We start from the raw sequence: 12,428 nt of genomic DNA, 5'->3' as shown, positions 1-12,428 counted from the left end.
TTTTCTTCATCTTTAAATTGCAGTTAGAATTCTTTATACTTAATCATTTGTTGAATACATCAGTTTATACTTAATTGAACTAAATATTGTGAAGAAGTCGAATACCACAGAAATGTACATAAGCAGGTGCATGTGGAATCCAGAGACGCAATTGACGCATGGACGAACATGCTCTGAAGTTTCTGTCCTCAGTGCTTTCCAGATTTTTCCATATTCTACTTGAATTTTCTACACGAAAATTTTGCAAGTTTAGAATTCTTATTTTCTATTTACATTCAAAACCACAACTCGGTCTGAACTGTAGTCAGACAACACTGTGTGTTGTTTTTTTTATATATTCTTCTTGATTTATTTATGATGCCGATAAAGTCGACAATACGAAATTCGGTACGAGGCTTGAAATTCTAAATGCGATAGGATTTATTTTCAGTTTTCATGGAAATATTGGGTATATTTTCTCTTATATTCTTTTTGATTTTTCCATGGTTCTGATGATATGATCATCTCGAAATTTTGTTTGAGAATGTTATTTTATATCACATTCTGAATCCCATTTCAATAGGTTACGAGGTCACGAAAATATTACGTAGTTTTTTGTATTTTGCATGAATCTTAATCAGTACAATTTTTCATTTCAATCAAATATGTAGCTGTGAATATATCAGCAAAATTTCGAATTTTGCCTATCAACGAACCTAACCATGGCATTCGGAAAGTGAATATACCAACAAAATTTCGAAATTGTAATTCTAATTCTCTGATTAAAAAGGTCATTAGACATGAATTAAGTGTAGATAAACTCAGATATTTGGATTAATTCTTGAAATACATGGCAAAAATCTTTAGATTTGAATTCTGATATACTTGCCAAATGTTTATTCAGAAGTTTCAATCATTCGAATAATTATAAATCTTTAAATTCGTTGCATTAATTTCACTATTCAAATGTTATAATTGGGAAAAAATATCGAGGGCTGATTTTAGTACTTTTTTTTCGATAAAATATCGTTGTCAACTCTAAAGAAAAGTATTTTCATCTCCAGTTTCGTGAAATAGTCGTTTGAACTGAAATCATATTCCTCATATATTGCAACTAGGTTTGTTATTAATGAAAATAATTTCATACTTATACAAGAATACAATAAATTATCTATGAAAAACATGCTTCGATATTGAATATATTGAACTATGATATATGTTTCTGGATATGATGTTGAAATTTTGTTCAAATTAGTTAACGAGGATTTGGATAGGTTGTTCATTTGGCTTTGCCACAATAACTTGAAAGTCAATATAAAAAAATCGAAGTATATGTTAATAGGTAGTGAATATAGGACACGTAGTACCGACATAAGTAATTTCAGAATTAATATTGATAAAGATGAAATAGAGAGGGTTACTAAAACGAAATACTTAGGATTGATTTTAGACGAGAATTTAAAGTTTCAGTTTCACGTGGATTATATCGCAAATAAAATGTCCAAAAAGATTGGTTTCATATCTAGAATAAGGGGTAAAATTGATATTATACGTCACTGATGTTGTTTAGATCATTGGTACTTCCTCATGTGGATTATTGCTCGTCAGTTATGTTTAATTTAAATAAAGGTAGCATAGATAAGTTACAAAAAGTACAAAATAGAGGTATGAGAATTATTTTGAGATGTAATAAAAGAACTCCCATAAGAAATATGTTAAATTGTTTGAAATTGATGAGTGTCAATCAAAGGATTATTTATAGAACATTAGATTTAATATTCAAAGCAAAGAATGAAATGTTACCTGAATATTTGAGTGAAAATCTAAAATTTGCTAATGAGATACATAATTATAATACACGACGTCGAGATGATTTTTACATAGAAAAAGTTAATACTACATTAATGAATAAATCCACATTTAGCAGGGGATTTGTTATCTTCAATAAACTACCTGAAAAGATCAAATATTGTAATAATTATAGAGAATTCAAAAAATGTTTAATGAGTTATATTTATGAAGAATTTAATCAAGTTAGTGGATTACATTTGTATTCTTTTCAATAGCCGAGTGCTAAATAAAGTTTATTATTATTATAATTCGAGAACTCAAAATCAACGACTGGCTGAATCCTGACCTGTTGTGGATACTTCCTCCAATATTCAATTCTGCTTGAGAGCTCAGAGAAAGAAAATAATGCCACCTTTCCGTCAGTAAAGAACAAAATTGACATCTTCAACCGGTTATAGCAGAAGATATCTTCTGTGAATCTTTTCATGCTTTATTCACATCCATTGCGGCTAAGTCTTGTAGGTGAAATGATTGCAGCAGTAGCTTAAAATGATTGAGACATGCGTACATTTGTGTTGCTGTTATTGTACAGTCGTGTTGCATACAGTTTCAGTTTGTGGAAGTTGATACCGAAGTACACTTGGATAAGGGAAAACCAGAAAGCAATAGACGACAATTTCCATGATTATGAGAATGGATTTGAAAATACAGGTTTGTAAAAAGTTATTTAATGATTCATATTGAAAAGGGCTATCACTGTATCAAGTGAAGAAATGAAGTGCATGTTTTCTGTTGAGAAAATCTTTTTCAGTGAATAATATCTGTCCTGTTCAGATTGTTTGAAATACATAATTCTTAACTCGAAGATGATAGCATTATATGATAAATTATTCCATTCAATGCTTCTTCAAGCTCTAAAGTCAGAGTTATGGTCTTTTTGGACTCAAAATTGGGGAATCGAATTTTAAGAAAATAATTTATCAATAAATCTACTAGAAAAACTTGAAATTTCAATCGAGCAGGTATTGACACGATGATGTGGAATGACGTATATGTATTTTCAACGCAAAATGCCAGACCGAGACCAAGACTGTTTTCAAAATTATGAATTTTTCGTCAATAAGACCTTCATATACTTTTAACATGCAGGTGTCGAGACTAGATTGAAATTTTCACGTATGATCCAGAATTGGTAGGGTTCAACTAAAAATAGGTATACTTTTGTCATTAAACGCGTTTTTTTTACGATTTGTAATATCTTATATTTTAGAACAAGTAATAAACCATTGAGTTTGAGTAATTTCAGTTTCTATTTTTCAGCACGAATCAATCGAGATCATATATCAATTTTCAAATATATTCCGGATGATTTTTTCAAGTATGCTATAACATCTAACTTCGACCTTGTGGGGGGACAGGGATCAATTTTTTTCAAATGAGAATCCTTGTTTTTTATTCCAGATTGGAATTCGACGGCCAAAAATACAAAAGTTTTGTACGAACAGTTTTTCAAGATACCTCACAGATGACACTGCAATCGAATTTGAATTTTCCGTCTGAACTACCTTAACGTATCCGTTCCATTATTCATTTCAATGAAATTATACGATATTTCCTGCCGAACTGTTTATTTTAGGTACATAAAAGTACTGTCAGTGATCATTTGGACATGACGAAATCATTTGTTATTGATGTTTCAAGTTCAGAAACCTGAAACCTCATCAATTAAAAAGGATACCTCTATATCCATTGAAACGAAAAAAAAATCGAAATGGATATCTTTTATTTGAAATCTTGTAGAAACCTCCGTCAAGCCGTATAATTTTATGCACAGAAAGTTTTCCATCGTTTCAACGAATAGTTGGGCAATATACGACTGAAATGTCATTTGAATGATTAATGGAATGGATAGATTAAGGTCCTTCTAGCGGAAAATTCAAACTCGATTACAGAGCAATATGTGACGAATCGTGAAAAATTGTTCGAATACAACTTTTGTGTTTTTGAAGTACAATACGGATGTTATAAGAAATAGGGTTTCCGATTTAACCCCTTTTCCCCAGGAAGGTGAAGGAAATGGAAAAGGTTGTAGCATGAAAACCATAAACTTTTTATTCGAAATAATTTTCCATGTTTCCTTTCGATGGAATATGAGGATTCTAACATTTTTCGATCAAGGAATTTAAAAGTTCCGCTGGAAATTTTCATTTGGATTGAAACAAGTTGCGAAATAATGCGAAAAAAGTAAACAACAATATACTTTCATTTTATTCTTGATCATACTAAAACATAAATCGAATTCAAAGGAGATTCTGGAACACTTCTCTGCTCCAAACATTTTTTTGTGATTGAAAACATTATCCAATATATGAGGTGAATTGTTCAATTGTTCAACTTTTTCGATATTCAGTCTTTCAGTTGAACTGAATAAGGTATGGGTACTTAAAAAAGCACAAGGTCTGAGGTTGCAATACCATGAAGGAAATTAATGCTCAGTGTTCAAACTGATAAGCCGATCCTGAAAAACATTTGTCAAAAAGGCAAAAGTTTCTATCGCTTTGTGTACTCTTGCACCATCTTGTTGAAAAAAGCTTTCAATCAATTTCTCAAAATTCAATTAAAAAATAAATGGTACCAGAATTAATTCCTTATAGCGGTCCGCTGTCAATGCTCCATTGAAGAAAATTGGGCCAATAATTCCCCTCCGACCAAACTCCAACTATTTCAGAATGAAGCGGTAGCTCGATAAAAAAACTTTACCCAGAAAGGTGAAACCAGGCTTCGTCAGAAGAAAACTTTCGTTAGGTTATTACTGAATTAATTCAGGCACCACTGACAAAAGGTCATTCTTCGAGGATTGAACGTTTTGATAGCAGTTTAATCGGTATGGAAATAAAATGATGTCTTGTTTCAATATCTTGTGACATGTACCAACAGGGACACTAGTGAGTTGGGATGAAACTCTGACAGGAGTTCTTGGGGCTTTTTCGACCGTATTAATACCGTGTCCTTTTTGTTTGTCTACCACTTCAACTCTTTTCACGCTGCCAGTTTCAAGAAAAACATCGTAAAACAGTGCTATGGAAACATTTATAATCAACATCTGAACATCTGTGAAGTCAATCCTGATTTCCTCTAGACATTCATTTATACAGTCCATTCAGGAATTATTGACATCGAAGTAGGCCATGAACGTCTAGTCGCGGCTTTATTTCTGGTTACAAAAATATCACTAAAAATTGCTATGGTTCATCATAGAAATAACCAGTTTAAATTATTTTCATCATTTTTGTATCCGAAAGATCCTGAATTTTCGAAATTACGATTATTACGAAGGGACGTATACAATCATGATTTCATAAATTGAAATTCAGATTATATAACGTAAAAAAATAGTGAAATGCTATCTTATTTCAAGGAAGTCCAATGAAGAGATATCTATTCATTTAAGAGTCGCCCATGAAAGATCCCATTGAAGATCATTAAAATATGCATATTCCTTTTCACCAAAGGCTCTTCAAAAATTGTTGCATTACTGATGGACACTGGATACCAACCTGCTTGCAAAATTTTTATCAGATAACTCTTATGTATCATTTTTACTGTGGTGTCTAAACTGGTGAAGAAAACAGAAAAAACTGGTTGATAAATTTAAATAGTGTAGCTTAGTGAATGGAAGAGCCATATCATAATAAGACAGAAATAAAATTCAAAGAATCCATTTAGTATATATAGTATATGAAAAATTTTGACATCACAGTTGTACTGTAACTTTCAAAATTGGAACCAATTTATCAGCCGATGTGTAAATTACTTTCTAAAGTCACTATTTATTGAAACTGTTCATGACATGAATGATTGATTAAGCTAGTATGAAAAATATAGGTACTATTTGTACTCGAGTTTTCTGTTTTATATTGAAATGCTTTTATACTAGTTTCTATTAAATTACATAAATTATTTTGCCCATAACAGCTTTAACTCACTCACTAAAAGCATTTTGGCATGAAATTATTTTTAATTTGTGAATTTTAAAATTTTATTGCATTCTATTATTATCTTCAAGTGGGTAAGAGGTGAAGAAATTCTTGAAGTTACTCTTTTGAATATATTTTTCGATTGAATACTCAGTAAAAATTCTATAAAGCAATTGGAATTTATTAGATTTTTGGATTACTCATTGAGGAACAAAAAACAGATATAACAATACTTAATTTCAATAGAATATAAATAAACTATAGATGCAATGCCAAGACTTTGTATAGCAATCCAATTATAAAATAATTCTCTCTTCATAGATTTACATAATCCGCATGATCACCACTGTCAAAACAAAACATCCAGGTAAAAATCCAAATATTCATCATTCAAAATAGCAATCCTTCCACTTTTACCCTTGAATATACTTGAAAAACTTTTTGTTTTCTTTCTAGAGTCCACTGTTGAATAATGCTGCCATTTTCAAAAAACCAAGTTTCCTCCAGATAAATGAATTTCACATTTTGTTGCAAATATTCTCTGTATTCACCATAAAATCGTACTCAACTTATATTTTTCTGTTCATCAATAAGAATTTTCCTTTTATTAACTGTTTTGAACTTGTAACCAATTAAGTTTATGTAATGTTGTCTTTGATTGATTAAAATCCAGATGCTTTTTGGTCAAATTTCATCCAGGCTGATATATTGGTTGCTTTTGGCTCGGCTTCTGGTAACAATCAAATCATTCAATGATTCTTTGAAGGTGAAATCGTATTTCACAGGTTTTCTTCCACTAATAATCCAGGTTGTAATGACTTGCCTTCTTCTTTTTCAAACAGTACTGTGAGAAATACTCAAATAAACTAATCAATGTGTGTTTGAAATTGATACAACTTTTAAGTTTCAAAATTTCTTCGATCAAAACCAATAACACAAACAAACTGAAATCTAACCTCCTGTCAATGACATTTCCAATGCCAACCCGAAATCTGCAATTCAAAATGTTACTGAATGAGCCAGTACCAACTTAATTTCGATTTTCCAAAGCCACCCGGGATGTCAATAATTCCTGAATGGACTGTAGAATATTTGCATTCTCCTTCAATCTTCTGTCTATTTCCGAAGTGAAATTCCATCATGAATGCCTTTTGTACGTTGAAAACCCCATTTTTTATTATTTACTAATACGAGTCTCACATATTCGAAAATCCAAATTCTAAATATGACAGTTTCAAGTGAAATGAAAAAATTACCAGTTAGATAATAATATGGTATAAGCTAAACGCTACTTTTACTTACAGAAAAACTACTCTAATTGCTCCACAGCACTCTCGACCACGAATTTAAATGAACGGTGGTTAATATGAAGGGAAAACTTATTTTTGACATTCTGATATTGAGGTATGAAACAAAATGATCTCTAATATATTTGTAAATGAGTGCCTATTTCTGTTATCGAACAATGCAAAATGGGACTTTGTTTTTGTTAAGTTAAGATAAATAATGAGCTCTCTCGATATGAAGAGTGAGCAATTTATGCAATTTTTGTGAGATCAGTAAGACAAACCTACAAATTCTTATTCAGCATAACTATAACTAATACTTCTCAAATACTTGAGAAGTTATAACTTCGATGAATGCAGTGACCTGAATTCTCTTTATTTTCACTCCAATAATCGAGAAATGGGTAAAACATTTTATGACTCGTCAGGAGGAAGGTAGATTCATTTTTTCTCTGAAAAAAAATTCTCGTGACAGAGCTAATTCTGTATTCGTTATTCGAGTTAACATCTTGAACTTTTTCTGTCAACGACAGAGTGGACTAAATGAAAGAGGAGCAGTTTTTTATTACAGTTGTATATGAGAACTTTCGTATTTCTACAAAAACCATCTACTGTGCACAGTAAACGGTAGAAATGGCTTTCATTGTCACAATTTTCCCCTCACAATTCAATTTATTATTATATGGAGAAAAACAAAAGGGCCCACAGCGTTCAGCTTTCTGCTGAACGGTTCCTGTTATACTTTCGGCAGATGATGAAAACGCCTTCAGCTATGCTGGCTGGAATATATCGCTTTTGCGTGGTAATTTCATGAAAAGTTCATAACATGATTCTGCTCATCTCGTCAGTAATAATGAATTTCTGTTTTGCTTCAAAGGTTAGTTTTCCTTTAATTTCGAATTTCGCTTGAATGAATTAACATCTGAATAATGAATGAATATTGTTGAACCTACTTGTTGAAGTCACTCTCTCATGAAAATTTGGAGATAATCATTTCTACAGAATACGGATCTTTTTATTGGAGGAACAAACATTTTTCATTTGCCTGTTCAAAAAAGTTATCTTTTATGTCAATATATAGTCGGTATATCCGTGATATTATAATTCAATGATTTTTCATAAATCAAAAATTATATTCCTAATAATACAAACTCATTGCATCGCCTACATCATTTATCATTGATTTAATCTTTTAGTTCTTGAATCCATTGTGAAGCATTGTCACACATCTCTTCTTTCACCTGACCCTAAAGAGACAATTTTAAAGGTGTTAAATCACAACACCTCGGTGGCCAATTGTGACCACCCAAATACCAATATCGACAAGGAATCTGGTTTTCGGGCTGCAGTAGCTGTAGGAGCATAGCATATTAATTGCTGATTAATAAAGTAGTCCACAAAAGGGCTATTTAGCATTATTGTCAATGGTTCTTGAGAGACGCACACGGTTTCAACTTTTCACATCTCTAAGTGGTCTTTTGTCCCCTAGTTTCACTATTACCGGCCCAGAGGTGCTTCACGACCACCCAAAAGTGCTTTACTTTTACGAACTGAGGCTGCAAAATTTTTCGCCTTTTTTGTAGAGAATTTCCACAATTTGAATACATTGTTGAAGCGTTTATCGTTCTATTTTCAGTAATGGTGTAGTTGTTACTTGTCTAATGTCAAAATATTACTGCTTCAAAAGTGACAGCTCACAAATGGCGATCTATTCAAATTGAGAGCTCTTATTAGAAAATTTTTCGTGGACTATACCTAGGCTTTCGACTGCGTAGACTGGCCACTTCTGTGGAGGGTGTTGCGTGAGATGGGCATTCCCAGGCATCTGATATATTTAACACAGAAGCTGTACGAACAGAATAACGCCTAAGTCAGAGCTGGACAAAAGATGTCCAAGGCATTTAGGGTGGAAGCTGCTGTCAAACAAGGATGTATACTGTCTCCCCTCCTTTACAACATATATAGTGAATACATCATGAGGAAAGTACTCGACTACTGGAAAGGTGGAATATCGATCGGAGGAAGAAAAATAAGTAATTAGAGATATGCTGATGACACCTTGAGAATTGTTTCAGTCGAAGAAGAACTGATAGAGATTATGAAGAAATTGGAGAACTTTAGTAAATAATTCGGTTTAAAAATCAACGAAACAAAGACCAAAGTAATGATCATCAATCGATTCAATGACACATCTAATATAAGACATGTAGCGAAATACGAAGTGGTCGACAAGTTTATATACCTTGGTTCGTTAATAACTAATGATGGAGGCTGTTCAGGGGAAATGAAAAGAAGATTGACAATAGCCAGGACTGCAACAACCAAACTCACAAAAATATGGAAAGACCAAACAATTACAAAAGCTGTGAAACATGGACGCTCAAGAAAATAGATCGGAAAAAATTGAGGCCTTCGAACTATGGGTATACTGAAGAATCCTTAGGGTGTCATGGGTGGAACATAGACAAACATTTCTGTTTTCTACAAAATTAAAAATCGAAAAGCGTCAGATGGACCGGATCAACGAAGCGTATCTCAAATACTTCGGACACATTGCCAGAAGAACAGGGGAGATGGAAAATCTTGTAGTTGAGGGTAAAGTCGAGGGAACAAGACCTAGAGGCAGATCTCCAATGAGATGGACCGACAGGTTGAAGGCAATGACCGGACATTCAGGACAGGACAGGAGCGCGTGGAGGCAATAATTTCAAGCAAATACGCGAAATAATAAGTATCACTGCACCCTCTAGAGGGTAGAAGGACTGAGATGATGATGATGATTAGAAAACCCTATACTTCGTTTGTTGTAAAATCGTGTAGAATTCAAAAATCCGAAATTTTTGACAATCACACAAAAACTACACTGATTTCTACAGAAGTGTAGCTAGCTGTTAAAGAACAACCGTCTTAATTAAATTGATTAGACTTCATAGTCTGAGTAATTATATTCTATTATTGTTCTTTCATGAATGGTCAAGATACAGAACAATTCATTTGGATTTGAAATTCTTCATTCTCTTCTCGATTTCCGGCCGAAAATTTTTTATCAAAGCTTGAACAGGCCAAGCGGCTGCATCTCCCAAAGCACATATAGTATGCCCTTCGATTTGTCTCGACAACTCATCCAAGAAATCTATCTCATCAGGAATTGCTTGTCCGGTAACGAACCTATTCATGACTTTCATCATCCAATTCGTACCTTCTCTACAAGGAGTGCACTGACCGCATGATTCGTGTTTGTAGAAATGACTCAAATTGGCGATCGCTTTAATGACATCTTTATCCTTTCCGATCACAATTACTCCTCCTGTACCAAAGGATGATCCAGCTTGCATACATCCGTCGTAATCCAATTTGAGCTTCTCGCAAGCTTCTGGTTTCAATATCGGCGTTGAAGAGCCTCCTGGTATGATACCAAGGAGATTTGTCCAACCACCACTAACGCCCCCTGCGTGATTTTCTATAATTTCTCGGATATTTATACCCATTTCCTCTTCAACGGTGCAAGGTTTGTTCACTTGACCTGATATATTGAACAATTTCGTTCCAGTGTTCTTTGGTCTTCCCAAAGTCGAGAACCATTTTCCGCCTCTTCGTAGAATAGTGGGAGAAACTGCAATAGATTCAATATTGTTGACAATAGTCGGACATCCAAATGCTCCGATGTCTGCAGGAAATGGAGGTTTGAGTCTCGGTTTGCCTGGAAAAATAGAAGGGATATTGTTTCTCTAGTTTGATTAAATAGTCCAGTAGTTGAATACAAAAATGGTGGGTCTGCTGGAAAAATTCCGAACTAAATGAAACTTCTACAGGTTGTTCGGAGGTGTTGTGGGATGACTCTGTCTAGTTATGCAACACGAGAACCCTGGGCCAACTTGAGGAGGACCGAAGAACCTCAACATTTCCGGACTTTTTTCAGTTTTTGCTCATAACCTCTGAATTAAGCAGTTTTCGACAAAAACGTTCATTTTCAAAGTTGTAGAGCATTAAATTCTCTACAATTTTGAATTCACAAACTTTTTCGTAGACCTAATATCAATTGAGATACAGTCGATCAAAATTATTGTCCAGTAGACAAAGCAAAAAAGGGAGGGTCTGCTGGATAAAATTCCGAACTTAATGAAACTTCTACAGATTGTTCTGGGGTGTTGTGGAATGACTCTGTCGAGTTATCCACCACAAGGACCCTGTGCTAACTTGGGGAGAGCGGAAGAACCCCAACATTTGCGGACTTTTTTTAGTTAGTTTTTTAGTGTTGGATAACTTGACAGAGTCATCCCACAGCACCTTCAAACAACCTCTAGAAATTTCATTGAGTTCGGAATTTTTTCCAGGTAAAATGTACATATTTACTGTACTAAAATTGGTTATGATTGACCTTGTTTTCCTTCCAGAGACTCTATGAGTGCACTTTCCTCCCCACAAATATAAGCTCCAGCACCTCGATGGAGGAAAATATCAAAATCAAAGCCGGTATTGCATGCGTTTCTGCCTACGAATCCAGCTTGGTAAGCTTCTGCCAAAGCAAACTGCATATTGCAAGCCTCGTTATAAAATTCTCCTCTAATGTATATATAGGCTGCCTTCGCTTTAATCGTCAATCCGGCAATCACGCAACCTTCTATTATTTTGTGTGGTTCATGACGCATTATTTCACGATCTTTGCAAGTTCCAGGTTCTCCTTCATCGGCGTTAACGACCAGAAATCTGGGCCTGCCGTCTTGAGGTTTGTTCATAAAAGACCATTTCAACCAAACTGGAAAACCTGCTCCACCTCTACCTCTCAGTTCGGATATCTTCATGTCTTCTAGCACCCAGTCTTTTCCTTTGTCTATGATGTTTTTCGTTTTGTACCAATCCCCTCTTCCAATGGCTCCCTTGAGTCTCCAGTCGTGCTTTCCATAGATATTGGTGAATATGCGATTTTCGTCTGTTAAATGTCTGTAGAAGGATTGCAGTGATTTCGATGATGGTGAAATTATTGACTTTATATTATTGAAGTATATCATTATGACGTTATTCGAATGTCAGAAGTGTTCAAGAATATTTTCCATAATTTTAAGTGATATTATGTTGTTAGGACCAAATCAATTCTATTTTGAATTTGGGTATTGCACAAAACTGTTTGATAATTACAATAATGACTGATCGTGGATATAAAGCAGATGCCGTCTGTATTGATTTATGGGCCAATGTTATTTCAATTTTATTCGCAATCAAACATTTGATCTGTTTGATATTTATTCACTTGATGATGAGAATACGAATCAGGTGATTTTTATTTTTATGAATTATTCCTTTCACCTGGTTTATTTACAAACTTGATTTCGACATGAATTGATGTTGTTCAGAAAATCTAGGTAGTAATATCAAAACACATTGAAGATGACTTCAT

The 12,428-nt window shown here is 33.7% G+C and overlaps 2 protein-coding genes across 3 annotated transcripts in view; one reads left to right on the top strand and one right to left on the bottom strand.

Moving 5' to 3' along the window:
* Window positions 1-2,198: 2,198 nt before the first annotated feature.
* LOC123671352 (serine protease 27) overlaps window positions 2,199-12,428 on the top strand; it is a 45,224-nt gene continuing 34,994 nt past the window's right edge. Inside the window, exon 1 of one of the 2 annotated variants that reach the window (XM_045605130.1) lies at window positions 2,199-2,481. In XM_045605130.1, the coding sequence (XP_045461086.1) occupies window positions 2,331-2,481 (151 nt within the window). In that variant the 5' untranslated portion in view covers window positions 2,199-2,330. Of the gene's footprint in view, window positions 2,482-12,281; window positions 12,305-12,428 lie in introns of those variants that run through there. The other variant, XM_045605131.1, reaches the window with a different exon arrangement.
* On the bottom strand, window positions 9,964-12,057 carry LOC123671349 (NADH dehydrogenase [ubiquinone] flavoprotein 1, mitochondrial-like). The gene is made up of 2 exons (XM_045605126.1): window positions 11,412-12,057; window positions 9,964-10,733 (listed from the first exon to the last, which is right to left on the bottom strand). Exons 1-2 carry the CDS (start codon window positions 12,040-12,042, stop codon window positions 10,024-10,026), a joined length of 1,341 nt encoding a protein of 446 aa, XP_045461082.1. The 5' UTR covers window positions 12,043-12,057; the 3' UTR covers window positions 9,964-10,023.

Source organism: Harmonia axyridis, chromosome 1 (assembly GCF_914767665.1).
Source record: "Harmonia axyridis chromosome 1, icHarAxyr1.1, whole genome shotgun sequence".
Taxonomy (NCBI): Eukaryota; Metazoa; Arthropoda; class Insecta; order Coleoptera; family Coccinellidae; genus Harmonia; species Harmonia axyridis.
Note: the sequence above shows the minus strand (reverse complement) of the source record. Positions and strands in the feature narration are given on the sequence as shown.